This window comes from Pinus tabuliformis, chromosome J (assembly GCF_031772625.1).
Source record: "Pinus tabuliformis cultivar Carrire ecotype Pingquan chromosome J, CPIR1, whole genome shotgun sequence".
Classification (NCBI taxonomy): Eukaryota; Viridiplantae; Streptophyta; class Pinopsida; order Pinales; family Pinaceae; genus Pinus; species Pinus tabuliformis.
The window spans coordinates 419,215,475-419,232,136 of NC_142295.1; the positions used below are offsets into that span (position 1 = coordinate 419,215,475).

The 16,662-nt window shown below is 42.5% G+C and overlaps 1 protein-coding gene across 1 annotated transcript in view; it reads left to right on the top strand.

Moving 5' to 3' along the window:
- Positions 1 to 16,209, top strand: part of LOC149227612 (putative LRR receptor-like serine/threonine-protein kinase At1g56140) — an 872,347-nt gene extending 856,138 nt beyond the window's left edge. Inside the window, exons 10-17 of the mRNA XM_089380551.1 lie at positions 12,604 to 12,980; positions 13,279 to 13,477; positions 13,658 to 13,840; positions 13,975 to 14,093; positions 14,248 to 14,458; positions 14,546 to 14,783; positions 15,199 to 15,349; positions 15,449 to 16,209. Of these exons, the coding sequence (XP_089236677.1) occupies positions 12,604 to 12,980; positions 13,279 to 13,477; positions 13,658 to 13,840; positions 13,975 to 14,093; positions 14,248 to 14,458; positions 14,546 to 14,783; positions 15,199 to 15,349; positions 15,449 to 15,760 (1,790 nt within the window). The 3' untranslated portion in view covers positions 15,761 to 16,209. The remainder of the gene's footprint in view (positions 1 to 12,603; positions 12,981 to 13,278; positions 13,478 to 13,657; positions 13,841 to 13,974; positions 14,094 to 14,247; positions 14,459 to 14,545; positions 14,784 to 15,198; positions 15,350 to 15,448) is intronic.
- The last annotated feature ends 453 nt before the right edge of the window (positions 16,210 to 16,662 follow it).

Here is a 16,662-nt window from a genome sequence, read left to right on the forward strand (position 1 = left end):
CCAATCTAGCATGTGTTCTCTGCCCAGGATGCTTTGGACGAACACTTGCCAATCTTCAGAAACAACATTCAGCGCTAATCGTACAAACTCTATAGGTTGGGGCCCTGCTCCTACTGAAGCCCGCTGATCCTAGACATTCTGAAGCCTCTTAAGGAAGGGATCTATCCGCTCCCATTTCTTCATTCTCATGTATCTCACATTCTCTTCTAAGTACATCTTCCGCTGCTCGGAATATGCTTTGTATAGCATGGTTAAGGCTTCCCACATCTGCCAGGCATTTTCCTTGTCGGCTATATGGGATACTACATGATCTCGAAATCTGTCGAGAATGATCCTCTTAGTCTTCGCCATCTTAGCCTTGTACTTCTTGAGTGGAACTGCATCGACGGGCACAACTACAACACTGTTTACATACATCTTGAGATCATGCTCATTTTGAAGGGAGGAGATCCTAGCCTTCCAGATCGCATAGTTGGAGGCTCCATCCAACCGATCTTGTTCTCTCAATCTTGCTATTGCCATCTCTCCTAAAAAAAGTCAAATTGCTTCCTCTTCTCCTTTGCGCAACTACTGCCCAGCTATTCGCACTCCCTTCTGGAGTGAGAAATCTCACACACAGCTACTGCTGCTCTACTAGAAAAATTCAGACTTCTTGGCTGGAAGTCCTCTGAGGAAGAAATTCCCTCAGTATGTGTTATTCTCTCCTTCTGACGCTATTCTTCCAGCGACTGCTGCAAAATATCTGCGTCCTAGCTGAAGTTCTTCTCTACAAGGTAACTACGTTGCTCCCTTCTGCCTCTGGAAAGCTTCAATTTAGAGAATCAAATTTCTCTGTCGACTCACTCAGAGAAATCGATCTCACTCAAAAATTCGACCTCTTTGGCCCAAGGACTGCACTGCCTTCTAGGGTTTTGAATTGTTGCCTCTGCAGTAATTTCAAACTCCCTCTTCCTTTCTGCTCTGAGCTCTCCTGCTCACGATTTGTGCTCTGATACCATGTGAAAAATCGGTTACCCGATTCCTACTGCAACAAACTGATAATATTTCACCTACTTGTTAAATTACTTGAACAAGTTACTTGCAGTTTTCTATGGCAAATACTGAAATACATACACTGTAGCCTACACAAAATAAAATACTACGGAAACTAAATATTGCATTGGAGAGAAATAAACAAACACATATACTGATCCGGATTTAAACAGGAATGCAATAAAATACAGAGATAAACATAAAGACAAATATGCAGCGGAAATAATACTTCATTTCATTACTGTAGAATACTGAAATCTGCTTACAAATAAAAATGGAAATAACCCAGCTAGGGCGATGGTAGCTTATCTCTGAGAAGAGATGTGTCGGCTACATGCCTCTGAACTGTTTTCCAAAAACTGTGTTACAATGAGGCTCGAGGGCCTACTTATTGTTGAGAAACAATGGAAAACCCTTCACATTCCAAAACCTAACCCTAGAAGATGAAACGCCAAATTGTGGGCCCCGCTTTTGGGTAAGTTGGTACATCAACTTCCCGGGGTCGCGAATTGGTCGTACTATCTCCGTTTGACGTGCATGATAGCCCGTTGGAAAGATCTCTCCGAGGACTACGAAGGAAAAGACGATTTTTAGACAAAACAATCACTGGCGGTGGATTTCCCAAAAAACGTCGTTTAGGGCCTCAAAACAGCTCCGGAAGTTTAGGACCCAAAAAATGGCTAAAAATAGTAAACTGTGTTATAATTAAGGAAACAGAAAAACTGAAAGAGACAGTTGTGGGGGTCCAAATGGGATAGGTGGTTGGCCACCAACATCCACCTGGATCATTCCTCCCCTCTTAGGAAGCAATGGTCCCCATTGCGTTGAGTTCCTCCCTGAGATGAGGAAGCTTCTACTGAGCTGGGTCTCTGGTGAGCTGTTCTGCAATCTCTGATGTGTCCAGAAATGGTGGGGAGCATGGTCGGCGACGGTCCACATTGAACATTCGGTGCAAGCGAAGGAATGGAGGAATGATGTGCTTCAAAGCATTGTTTCCCGTAGCCTTGTTACTGGTGTAAGGACGATGTCGAAGTGGTCTGAGTTTCTGATGGGTTTTGGTAAGGCGCTCCCTCTGCAAATGTAACCAAACTTTGTCGCCCACCTGAAACTTGTGTGGTACCCCTCCGGGTAAGGAGAAGTTGTTCTTGTGTTCTGTCACCACTGTATCCCTCTGTTGCTGTTGTTGCGTGGAGGAACCCTTCGCGGGGGTCATGTAAGTAGCAACGATCTTCCCCTTACTTTGGGAGCGAACCAGACAGAAAATAAATTTCCTAGTCTGTGAGATGAGCTTGCTGCCTTTCTTAGCAGTGATCAAAGAGGTGGCGGTAAGTGGGGCTACCTCCGGTATCCTGTATAGTGAATTATCCAAAGAAATGATGACAGCGCGAGGCCTTGACTCATACACAGCATGTCGCCTCCACAAGTATGTCTGGCTTAATAGTACATCACAAACATCCAGAGGTGTAACATCACACAATACCTCGTCTGTGAAGGGCTTGATGTTGTAGGGAAGGTGGCACTGCTGGCGAACTTTGAGATCTCGTCCTTCGTGAAGCCAACGATACTGTACGGCTGTGGGTGTGGTGTAGTTGGTAGGCCCAACCGCTTCACGACCTCTGCTGAAATGAGGTTCTTTTGGCTGCCACTGTCGACAATGAATTGCAGCGGCGAACGCTTCACCCACATCTGTGAGTGGAAAAGACGTTCCCCCTCCTCTAGATCTTCGGGCTCATTTTTCTGGATCTTGGCAGTAGCAACAGTGGCACTGGGCTCCGCATCAATGATCTGCTTCCCTTTGTCATTCCCCTTGTCGGGTTTTGACTCAGAGTCGGAACATGCATCTGATTCGGAAGCCTTCAACTCGGCCACCAGCCACTGCTTGGTCCGACACTCACTTGTGTTATGAGTGGGACTCTTGTGGAACTCATGCCACTTTCTTGTGTCCTTCGGCTTCGTGGTGTTGTTCTTTTCTTGCGGCTTCGACGGGTTGTCTTGGGTCACCTCGCCTTGGCTTTGTCCTTTGGGCTTTGGATTTGCAGATCCAAAGTCTCGCTTCTTCTGTTTGAACTTTTGCTCGATTTTGACAGCGTATCGGTATGATGTGCCGAGTGAGGAGATGTTCAAGAACTCCATCTCTTCTTGGATGTATCTGTGTAGGCAGCCGCAGTATTTGAGTACCAGATGCAGCTCAGAATCTTTGATACCCAATTGTGTGCGAAGGGTATGAAAAATGTTTGTGAACTCCGACACATCTTGGTCTCATCCCTGCCGCAGTGTGGTCCATTTGATGTATTTGTCCTCATAGCTTTTGACAGGGTAGTACAGCTCCTTGATGGCATCCCGGAAGTCATTCCAAGTGGGTGCGGTTGAAAACAGTGAACATGTACTTTCATCCTTCTGTTCGCAGTAGGTTTCCCACCAGTCCTTGATGTGGGGGACCACTTTGAGAAGAGCGAAAACAATCTTTTCCCGACTTGAAAATTCATCAACAAAAAAATACCCATCGAGCAGATTTAACCATTTATCTACGGCATCTACGTCTATTTGACCCTCGAAGATGGGGATTTCAAAATTAACTTGTACCTTAAACGGTGTGGCATTTCCAGAGTAGCTGTTGGAAGCCGATGCGTCGCCTCTAGGTAGACGCTGAAGGATTTGGGCAAAGTTGTCCACCATCACGTTCCTTTGTCGCTCGAGTGCTTCTTCGAGCAAGATTTTGATAGGATCTCCTGCCCCCTCGTTTTTCTTCTCATCCGCCATGGGAGGTCGTCGAGATTTGCGAGGCTGGTCTTGCAAAGGTTCGACCAGTTCCAGACCTAACTCCTTATATCCCGACCTCGTTGGGGACATGCAAAGAAAAACAGAGAAAAAGCAGACTGCTCCGATACCACTGATCTGGATTTAAACAGGAACGCAATAAAATACAGAGATAACCATAAAGACAAATATGCAGCGGAAATAATACTTCATTTCATTACTGTAAAATACTGAAATCTGCTTACAAATAGAAATGGAAATAACCCAGCTAGGGCGATGGTAGCTTATCTCTGAGAAGAGATGTGTCGGCTACATGCCTCTGAACTGTTCTCCAAAAACTGTGTTACAATGAGGCTCGAGGGCCTATTTATTGTTGAGAAACAATGGAAAACCCTTCACATTCCAAAACCTAACCCTAGAAGATGAAACGCCAAATTGTGGGCCCCACTTTTGGGTAAGTTGGTACATCAACTTCTCGGGGCCGCGAATTGGTCGTACTATCTTCGTTTGACGCGCATGATAGCTCGTTGGAAAGATCTCTCCGAGGACTATGACAGAAAAGATGATTTTGAGACAGCAAAATCACTGGTGGTGGATTTCCCAAAAAACGTCGTTTAGGGCCTCAAAACGGCTCCGGAAGTTTAGGACCCAAAAAACTGCTAAAAATAGTAAACTGTGCTATAATTAAGGAAACAGAAAAACTGAAAGAGACAGTTGTGGGGGTCCAAATGGGATAGGTGGGTGGCCACCAACATCCACCTGGATCATTCCTCCCCCGTTAGGAAGCAATGGTCCCCATTGTGTTGAGTTCCTCCCTGAGATGAGGAAGCTTCTGCTGAGCTGGGTCTCTGGTGAGTTGTTCTGCAATCTCTGATGTGTCCAGAAATGGTGGGGAGCATGGTCGGCGACGGTCCACATTGAACACTCGGTGCAAGCGAAGGAATGGAGGAATGTTGTGCTTCAAAGCATTGTTTCTCGTAGCCTTGTTACTGGTGTAAGGACAATGTCGAAGTGGTCTGAGTTTCTGATGGGTTCTAGTAAGGCGCTCCCTCTGCAAATGTAACCAAACTTTGTCGCCCACCTGAAACTTGTGTGGTACCCCTCCGGGTAAGGAGAAGTTGTTCCTGTGTTCTGTCACGACTGTATCCCTCTGTTGCTGCTGTTGCGTGGAAGAACCCTTCGCAGGGGTCATGTAAGTAGCAACGATCTTCCCCTTACTTTGGGAGCGAACCAGACAGAAAATAAATTTCCTAGTCTGTGAGATGAGCTTGCTGCCTTTCTTAGCAGTGATCAAAGAGGTGGCGGTAGGTGGGGCTACCTCTGGTATCCTGTATAGTGAATTATCCAAAGAAATGATGACAGTGCAAGGCCTTGACTCATACACAGCATGTCGCCTCCACAAGTATGGCTGGCCTAATAGTACATCACAAACATCCAGAGGTGTAACATCACATAATACCTCGTCTGTGAAGGGCTTGATGCTGTAGGGAAGGCGGCACTGCTGGCGAACTTTGAGATCTCGTCCTTCGTGAAGCCAACCGATACTGTACGGTTGTGGGCGTGGTGTAGTTGGTAGGCCCAACCGCTTCACGACCTCTGCTGAAATGAGGTTCTTTTGGCTACCTCTGTCGATAATGAATTGCAGCGGCGAACCCTTCACCCACATCTGTGAGTGGAAAAGACGTTACCCCTCCTCTGGATCTTCGGGCTCATTTTTCTGGATCTTGGCAGTAGCAACAGTGGCGCTGGGCTCCACATCAATGATCTGCTTCCCTTTGTCATTCCCCTTGTCGGGTTCTGACTCAGAGTCGGAACATGCATCTGATTCGGAAGCCTTCAACTCGGCCACCAGCGACTGCTTGGTCCGACACTCACTTGTGTTATGAGTGGGACTCTTGTGGAACTCACGCCACTTTCCTGTGTTCTTCTTCGGCTTCGTGGTGTTGTTCTTTTCTTGCGGCTTCGATGGGTTGTCTTGGGTCACCCCGCCTTGGCTTTGTCCTTTGGGCTTTGGATTTGCAGATCCAAAGTCTTGCTTCTTCTGTTTGAACTTTTGCTCGATTTTGACAACGTATCAGTATGTTGTGCCGAGTGAGGAGATGTTCAAGAACTCCATCTCTTCCTGGATGTATTTGTGTAGGCAGCCGCAGTATTTGAGTACCAGATGCAGCTCAGAATCTTTGATACCCAATTGTGTGCGAAGGGTATGAAAAATGTTTGTGAACTCCGACACATCTTGGTCTCGTCCCTGCTGCAGTGTGGTCCATTTGATGAATTTGTCCTCATAGCTTTTGATAGGGTAGTACTGCTCCTTGATGGCATCCCGGAAGTCATTCCAAGTGGGTGCGGCAAAAAACAGTGAACCTGTACTTTCATCCTTCTGTTCGCAATAGGTTTCCCACCAGTCCTTGACGCGGGGGACTGCTTTGAGAAGAGCGAAAACAATCTTTTCCCGACTTGAAAATTCATCAACAAAAAAATACCCATCGAGCAGATTTAACCATTTATCTACGGCATCTGCGTCTATTTGACCCTCGAAGATGGGGATTTCAAAATTAACTTGTACCTTAAACGGTGTGGCATTTCCAGAGTAGCTGTTGGAAGCCGATGCGTCGCCTCTAGGTAGACGTTGAAGGATTTGGGCAAAGTTGTCCACCATCACGTTCCTTTGTCGCTCAAGGGCTTCTTCGAGCAAGATTTTGATAGGATCTCCTGCCCCCTCGTTTTTCTTCTCATCCGCCATGGGAGGTCGTCGAGATTTGCGAGGCTGGTCTTGCAAAGGTTCGAACAGTTCCAGACCTAACTCCTTATATCCAGAACCTCGTTGGGGACATGCAAAGAAAAACAGAGAAAAAGCAGACTGCTCCGATACCACTGATCTGGATTTAAACAAGAACGCAATAAAATACAGAGATAACCATAAAGACAAATATGCAGCGGAAATAATACTTCATTTCATTACTGTAAAATACTGAAATCTACTTACAAATAGAAATGGAAATAACCCAGCTAGGGCGATGGTAGCTTATCTCTGAGAAGAGATGTGTCGGCTACATGCCTCTGAACTGTTCTCCAAACACTGTGTTACAATGAGGCTCGAGGGCCTATTTATTGTTGAGAAACAATGGAAAACCCTTCACATTCCAAAACCTAACCCTAGAAGATGAAACGCCAAATTGTGGGCCCCGCTTTTGGGTAAGTTGGTACATCAATTTCCCGGGCCGCGAATTGGTCGTACTATCTTCGTTTGACGCGCATGATAGCTCGTTGGAAAGATCTCTCCGAGGACTATGACAAAAAACATGATTTTGAGACAGCAAAATCACTAGTGGTGGATTTCCCGAAAAACGTCGTTTAGGGCCTCAAAACGGCTCCGGAAGTTTAGGACCCAAAAAACTGCTAAAAATAGTAAACTGTGCTATAATTAAGGAAACAGAAAAACTGAAAGAGACAGTTGTGGGGGTCCAAATGGGATAAGTGGGTGGCCACCAACATCCACCTGGATCATTCCTCCCCCCTTAGGAAGCAATGGTCCCCATTGCATTGAGTTCCTCCCTGAGATGAGGAAGCTTCTGCTGAGCTGGGTCTCTGGTGAGCTGTTCTGCAATCTCTGATGTGTCCAGAAATTGTGGGGAGCATGGTCGGCGACGGTCCACATTGAACACTCAGTGCAAGCGAAGGAATGGAGGAATGCTGTGCTTCAAAGCATTGTTTCCCGTAGCCTTGTTACTGGTGTAAGGACGATGTCGAAGTGGTCTGAGTTTCTGATGGGTTCTGGTAAGGCACTCCCTCTGCAAATGTAACCAAACTTTGTCGCCCACCTGAAACTTGTGTGGTAGCCCTCCGAGTAAGGAGAAGTTGTTCCTGTGTTCTGTCACGACTGTATCCCTCTGTTGTTGTTGTTGTGTGGAGGAACCCTTCGCGGGGGTCATGTAAGTAGCAACGATCTTCCCCTTACTTTGGGAGCGAACCAGACAGAAAATAAATTTCCTAGTCTGTGAGATGAGCTTGCTGCCTTTCTTAGTAGTGATCAAAGAGGTGGCGGTAGGTGGGGCTACCTCCGGTATCCTGTATAATGAATTATCCAAAGAAATGATGACAGCGCGAGGCCTTGACTCATACACAGCATGTCGCCTCCACAAGTATGGTTGGCCTAATAGTACATCACAAACATCCAGAGGTGTAACATCACACAATACCTCGTCTGTGAAGGGCTTGATGCTGTAGGGAAGGCGGCACTGCTGGCGAACTTTGAGATCTCGTCCTTCGTGAAGCCAACCGATACTGTATGGCTGTGGGTGTGGTGTAGTTGGTAGGCCCAACCGCTTCACGACCTCTGCTGAAATGAAGTTCTTTTGGCTGCCACTGTCGACAATGAATTGCAGCAACGAACCCTTCACCCACATCTGTGAGTGGAAAAGATGTTCCCCCTCCTCTGGATCTTCGGGCTCATTTTTTTGGATCTTGGCAGTAGCAACAGTGGCGCTGGGCTCCGCATCAATGATCTGCTTCCCTTTGTCATTCCCCTTGTCGGGTTTTGACTCATAGTCGAAACATGCATCTGATCCGGAAGCATTCAACTCGGCCACCAGCGACTGCTTGGTCCGACACTCACTTGTGTTATGAGTGGGACTCTTGTGGAACTCACGCCACTTTCCTGTGTCCTTCTTCGGCTTCGTGGTGTTGTTCTTTTCTTGCTGCTTCGACGGGTTGCCTTGGGTCACCCCGCCTTGGCTTTGTCCTTTGGGCTTTGGATTTGCAGATCCAAAGTCTCGCTTCTTCTGTTTGAACTTTTGCTCGATTTTGACAGCGTATCGATATGCTGTGCCGAGTGAGGAGATGTTCAAGAACTCCATCTCTTCCTGGATGTATCTGTGTAGGCAGTCGCAGTATTTGAGTACCAGATGCAGCTTTGAATCTTTGATACCCAATTGTGTGCGAAGGTTATGAAAAATGTTTGTGAACTCCGACACATCTTGGTCTCGTCCCTGCCGCAGTGTGGTCCATTTGATGTATTTTTCCTCATAGCTTTTGACAGGGTAGTACTGCTCCTTGATGGCATCCCGGAAGTCATTCCAAGTGGGTGCGGCTGAAAACAGTGAACATGTACTTTCATCCTTCTGTTCGCAGTAGGTTTCCCACCAGTCCTTGACGTGGGGGATTACTTTGAGAAGAGCGAAAACAATCTTTTCCCGACTTGAAAATTCATCAACAGAAAAATACCCATCGAGCAGATTTAACCATTTATCTACGGCATCTGTGTCTATTTGACCCTCGAATATGGGGATTTCAAAATTAACTTGTACCTTAAACGGTGTGGCATTTCCAGAGTAGCTGTTGGAAGCCGATGCGTCGCCTCTAGGTAGCCGCTGAAGGATTTGGGCAAAGTTGTCCATCATCGCGTTCCTTTGTCACTCGAGGGCTTCTTCGAGCAAGATTTTGATAGGATCTCCTGCCCCCTCGTTTTTCTTCTCATCCGCCATGGGAGGTTGTCGAGATTTGCGAGGCTGGTCTAGCAAAGGTTCGACCAGTTCTAGACCTAACTCCTTATATCCCGACCTCGTTGGGGACATGCAAAGAAAAACAGAGAAAAAGAAGACTGCTCCGATACCACTGATCCGGATTTAAACAAGAACGCAATAAAATACAGAGATAACCATAAAGACAAATATGCAGCGGAAATAATACTTCATTTCATTACTGTAAAATACTGAAATCTGCTTACAAATAGAAATGGAAATAACCCAGCTAGGGCGATTGTAGCTTATCTCTGAGAAGAGATGTGTCGGCTACATGCCTCTGAACTATTCTCCAAAAACTGTGTTACAATGAGGCTTGAGGGCCTATTTATTGTTGAGAAGCAATGGAAAACCCTTCACATTCCAAAACCTAACCCTAGAAGATGAAACACCAAATTGTGGGCCCCGCTTTTGGGTAAGTTGGTACATCAACTTCCCGGGGTCGCGAATTGGTCGTACTATCTCCGTTTGACGCGCATGATAGCCCGTTGGAAAGATCTCTCCGAGGACTACGACAGAAAAGATGATTTTTAGACAGAGTAATCACTAGCGATGGATTTCCCAAAAAACATCGTTTAGGGCCTCAAAACGGCTCCAGAAGTTTAGGACCCAAAAAACTGCTAAAAATAGTAAACTGTGCTATAATTAAGGAAACAGAAAAACTGAAAGAGACAGTTGTGGGGGTCCAAATGGGATAGGTGGGTGGCCACCAACATCCACCTGGATCATATACACTATTGTTTTTGGACAAATGTCCCCGGAAAAAACCCAACTTGGGAAAACCGAAGTAGCAGCTGAGGGTTTTAATTATTATGCAGTAGTAAATCTAAGTATAAATCGTTGAATGCCCAAATTGGCTATCCGAGACAGAGAAATACTGGCAAAAAATTAGTGAGAAAATCTCTCACTGATCCGGGAGATCCGACTCTGATCAGGGGTTTGCTGACTGGGCCCACTCTACCTCTACGCAACGTTTGCTTCAACCCTATGCAAATCTGCATCACACTGGCTGGGCTCTGCATCAATCCCTTTGTTGACCTCCTACTGTCTGGAAATTCGACCTCGTAGCCCTCCGGTCTCACACCGTGACTTCTAGCACTGAGTCTCGTCTCTCCCAGCTAGAATTCAAACTCCCTTTGAAGCTTTGCGCTACCTCACTGAACTGCTCTCTGCCTTCTCTGACTTACACTCCTCTGGTCTAGAAAACTTCCTTCGGTCTACTATCCTTGCCCCTCTCACTGCTTCAACTTTACTGAATCACTTCCAGCAACTTATAGCTACTACTCAGGAAATCGATTCTCTAGCAAAATCGAATTGCTCAAGTGTTTTTCTCCAACCACATCAAACTCCTTATAATCTCTCGCTGGAGCTCCAATGACCAGGATTAAAACATAATCGATGGCTAATATTAACTTGGAGTTGATCCTCATCTTCTTCTAGAAGATTCACACTTTGATTTAATTAATACCCTCTAATTAACCAGATTTCCTAAGTTTCGAGTTAGGGAACCATTTAAAAAAAATTAATTATTTTAATTAAATCATCTCTAGGTGGAATTTCCATAAACGATTTCAGAGTTTTGGAGAATGCATGTGTCTTAGTCTCTCTGCAAAGTTTCAAGGCTAGAGCACATCCGATGCTACAAAAATCAACACAAGATTTAGTTTTAGTCATTGATTCAAAAGTTGACTCTTCTCAAGGATTTTCGCCTTCAATGGACATGTTTCTGAACTCAAATACCAATTGACAATAGCACATGATCAAAAGAAAACAAGAGTTTTGACACTTTTCCTTCACCAACAAAAGTTTTACCATGAAGAGGGTCTAACTTAGCCAACTTGTTAGACATTTTCCATGTTTCCATAATGTTTATTGGTTCAATGGATATCATGTTGGCAACTATGCCCATAAATACTACACCTCTTGCACTTGTCCATGTACAACACCTAGCGCCAACATCTTCTGCTGGAATTAACTTTACTCCTTCAGAAAAAGCAAGCATAATGAATCTCATGTGTACACATAACTGCCATTGCAGCTCTTTCTTGTGCTTGTAGTGCCCCAAGAATCTACTTTGTTGGCAATTCCCCAATTGCCTAGACACGTAAGATTTTCCATTGTATTCCAGCTTTATTGCACGATGAGGCTTCAGTTTTAGGAAAAAGTTGACTTTCTTCAAGGCTTTTGACCTCAATGGACATGTTTTTGAATTCTAATACGATTTGACAATAGCACATGATCAAAAGAAAGCAACAAACAAGCAAAAGAGAGAATATATATCAAGACACGTTTGAAGGGTTGAAATTGTACATCGCTTTGCACTCTTCATTAGTTGTTTTAGGCTTAGAATAAGCACTCTTACAAAAATTGTGGTTAGCAAAAAACTATGGACATAAAATCACTTTGACCAAGTACAATATTGATAATATAATAATCAAAATATCTACTAGGTGCTAGTATGTAGCCATTAGTTCTCATTATATATGTTAGCTTCTTGTCTAGATTGGAAGAGGGTTGAAATCTCTTAAAACAGAAGATGCACTTTTTAAATTTTATAACATAACTTTTAAGGGAAAATAACATAGAAAATAATGTCTAATTCTTTTTTAAAAGACTTATCAAAAAGTTTCCTTCTTAATATTTGGAAAACATTTATGATACCCTTATTCCCAAATAGCTATGCCCTTAATGGTGCATATAAGTACACTAATTCAGTTACTTATGTGTCATAATAAGTCAAGAGTTAATAATATTTAGGAAACATTTATGACACCCTCATTATGGCACCCCCATTCCTGAATTTCCCTAATAGTTCACATGGATAGTGTTTCATTTACGTGTGTGTCATAATAAGTCAAGTGTTACTCCCACAATTTCTCTTCTTGAGGGACTTGCAAGATGTTGGTTATCACTTTTGTAGCTTATGGTCATAAGATAATTGAGAACAGATCTACCTTTTTATCGTTTAAAGTTTTATATTTCATTAATATGGTTTTATGCCTGATTCTTACACTTTGTAAATCATTCGAAGTTTGGATTTTTCTTCAGTTGTCTTACATTCATGTATAACCAAATATCAATTGTACAACAGTTTTTCCTATCTCGTCATATTTGAGTGACCCACAAATGCATACATTTGAATTTTAAATGTGCACACAGCTAAAATGACCTGATAGTGTCCTTTCAAGTAGCATATGCTTTTACATTGGTTCAGACTGAACAACTTTCTTGACATATTACTGCACATCTCAGTATTGTTAAAGAAAACCTCACATTTTGAGTTGCCAATTTTTAGATGCTAGCTTTGCTATAAATTGTGGAGGCCCACAAAAGACTTCTGCTACAGGAGCTCTTTATGAGCAGGAGAACGAAACACTCAATGCAGCCTCATTTTATGTCAGTGATACGCAAAACTGGGGAGTCAGCAATACTGGATATTTTATGGACTCTAGCAATCCAGCTTATGTAGCAACTAGTCAATCTCAATTTACAAAGACTTTAGATTCAGAACTGTACCAGACAGCACGCTTATCTCCCAGCTCACTTCGATATTATGGTTTAGGACTTGAGAACGGACTATATGCAGTAAATCTACAGTTTGCAGAGACACAGTTTGAAGATATAGCAAGCTGGAAGAGTCTAGGAAGGCGTGTTTTTGATGTTTATGTTCAGGTACAATAAGCAATTGATGTTATAGTGTTATTTCTGATTCTTTCTGAATATGGCATAGATTATTAGTAGAGGTTAAATCTCTACCATCTACCTATTAATTATTGAAATTAAATTAAAATGTTGGAATCCCTATTCCAAAATAGACAGGCCTATTTGCATCTTTGTCACAATCAATTGGCTTAGCAAACAATCAAGAGTGTATGTATTAAATAACTCATTTCTAAAATGAAAACGCATGCAAATATGTTTGCGTTCTTTATTTGTTCAGGGATGAATATTATGTCTGTGGATGTTGTAGGGGCATAAAGTATTAACAGATTTTGACATCCGAAAGGAGGCAGGGGGTTCAACTATAGCTCATGTTCGTGGACCTTTCAAGACCAATGTAACAGAAAACTTCCTTGAAATTCATTTTTTCTGGACCGGAAAGGGAACTTGCCTTGTTCCTACCCAAGGAATCTATGGACCATTGGTATCAGCTATAAGTGTTACACCTGGTAAAGATAAGATAGCATGTTCCAGTAAAATAGAAAGTTATTGACACGACAACTTTATCAAGATTGTTGCACTAAAATGTTTCTTATATTGGCCATCATAAGTTATTTTTCATCTATGAAACTGTAAATGCATTGTCGGTTTCAGTTAGCTTTGCCAATTATGATTTTTAATGTGTGTAGAATTCAAACCCACTGTTGGTGGCACCATACCTTCCAGCTCCATGATAAAGAAAAGCAAGACAAGAATAGTGATTGGAACAACAATTGGAATCGCTACAGCCTTGATATGCATATTTTTGGTTATTTTTCTTTGGAGGAGGAGAGTTCAAAAGCTCGCAGCAAAAGATGTTAACGAAGACGAAGGTAATAACAAAAGATTTGAGGACTCTGGCAAGGGATACTTCAATGTTTTCTCCTAATATTTTCTGGTTTAATTTAGTTGCAAGGGGCAAGGATTGGCATGTGTTACCATCCTAATGATGATTACTTTTTGTCAGCAATAAATGTTATCCGTTCAAAACTGAAAATTTTCAGCTATGCGGACATGAAAAGTGCAACAGCAGATTTTGATGCAGAGAATAAGTTAGGAGAAGGAGGATATGGTCCAGTTTATAAGGTGTGTTACTACTCTTTGCATATTTTGCACTAATTTTTCTATGAAATTGTCTATGATTGAATCGTGTAAGCAGTTACTATTTTTTCGTGTATTATTTGTGTTTTCTCTTAAAGTTGTTTGACTAGCATCATTCTAAATTGTGGCATTAAAATAGGGCAATCTATCAGATGGTACAATGATTGCAGTGAAACAACTCTCTTCTGAATCTAGACAAGGAAAGCGGGAGTTCATAAATGAAGTAGCTGTAATATCTGCAGTGCAACATAGGAACCTTGTAAAGTTGCATGGATGTTGTCTAGAAGCAGATAATTGGCTCCTGGTCTATGAGTACTTGGAAAACAACAGCCTTGAAAAAGCTTTATTAGGTAATTTTATCAGTAATTTGGAATTGAAAATTCCATTTTCTATCCATTCACCTATAGCAACAAATACACTGCTGTCGTGTGTTGCAGGTAATAAGGAATCTCATCTCCAACTGGATTGGCCTACTCGGTACAATATCTGTATTGGCACTGCACGTGGGCTCTCTTACCTTCATGAGGAGTCCAGTACTCGTATAATTCATAGAGATATCAAAGCCAGTAACATTCTGTTGGATGACTCTCTGAACCCTAAGATAGCAGATTTTGGCTTGGCTAGGTTATATGATGAGAAGAAAACTCACATCAGCACCAGAGTTGCCGGCACAGTGTAAGCTAAAGTTTTGTTGTTTTCAGATCAACATGAAAAATTATGTTCCTATTAACTGTCAGAAAGCATAATTTTCTTATTCCATTTCTGATATCTTCTGACTATGAACTACTTTTGTGGACAATATGTGAACAATGAATGTTCTCTGAGGGTTGTAAGATGCATGTGTACCCTTTGCATTTTGATGTGGTGCTGGTTTTAAACTTTCAACTGATTAAAATATTGCAGCTCATAATTTTTCTTATAGGGATCTTAAGTTATTTCAGAATGGTCCAAAACCATACTCAAAAGTGTCTTCTCTTTCTACGTAGTAGGAAAAGAACTCTATTTGAATATTGTATGAATCTATCTGTACTTCAGCCTATGCAACTATTGAAATAATCTGATCTCACTACTTGCATATTTATGTTTGAAGTGGGTACCTGTCTCCGGAGTATGCCATGCGGGGTCATCTTACAGAAAAAGCAGATGTATTCAGTTTTGGGGTACTTTCTCTGGAACTTGTGAGTGGGAGGAGCAACACAGACACAAGCTTGCCACAAAATATGGTTTATCTTCTGGAGTGGGTATGTACACTCTCAACTTCTAATATGTCATCCATGTAATTTAACACCAGCTATTACTAATACTAACTGCCTGCTTCTCAATATTGCATGTCATTGCAGACCTGGCATCTCTATGAGCAAGAAAGGCCACTGGAATTGATGGATCCTGACATAGAATCAACTTGCTCCAAAGATGAAGTCCTTAGGGTGATTGAAGTAGCCCTTCTTTGCACTCAAGCTGTGCCTACAATGCGTCCATCGATGTCTCGAGTGGTAGCAATGTTGACTGGTGATGTAGAGGTCATTCCTGCTGCTTCTCGCCCGGGTTACATTAATGATTTGCAATATAACAGTTCCACTACAGGAACTAATGGCACTGGCAGTACACCTGTCGCAGCAACAACATCAGTGAACGAAAACACAGAGAATTGATCAATTTTAAGGCGAGACAGCTTGAAATTGTTTTCAGCAGAGAGAGATTGTAACTTGATCGAAGATTGATGATGCTCTAAGAGAAGGCCGATGAGAACTACTTGAGGATCAACATTATGAAATGACATGCTAGATCTTTGCTAGGAATTCTCTTTCATAGCTGAAAAGATCATAAAATTTCATTCTATTATTAATTTTTAAACTTCCATTTGTTCAGTAGTTAGCATATGAGTCATTTAAGTGAGTTTGTGTTCTATGATGTGGGACTTATATTACATATTATAGTAGAAGACCTTGCTTTGTATATTCTGAACAAGGAGGCCTTTCAATTTTACGGTCGGTCATGTTTACAACTATCTGTAAATTTCAAATTTCAAAACTTAACCTATGTTGGTCATGTTTGCATTCATCTATAAATTTCAAAAATTGACATATGTATTTAGAAAAACCAGACATCATCTCCGGATGAAAAGATTATAATATTTTATTTTACAAAGACACTGGTGTCCTTTCTCTTGTGGCAATGCTCATGTTCGCACTTCCTTGCCGTCATCCCTGCCATTCAATGGAGTGCCATGCCTGCCTGCGTCTGTTAAGTTGGAAAAAGGAAGCTGCACATCAAAATATAAGCCAAATTCAGTCCCGTCTGCTAAAACACTTCATGGTTACAGTACGAAAGCATTAATTTACGTATTTTGATTGTTTGCTGTTATATAACTTTTGTTGTGCATTCAAATCTTTGTTGCATACCTAATCATTAATGTGTAGGTTTACAACCAAGAGCTAGCAATCCAATGTTTTGTAACATATTTTTGTGCATCTTGCTTATCTACTCGCTCCTCGTGATGAATGGTGAATCTTATTTCTACTCCATTCTTGTTATCATATTATTTTGAATAGTG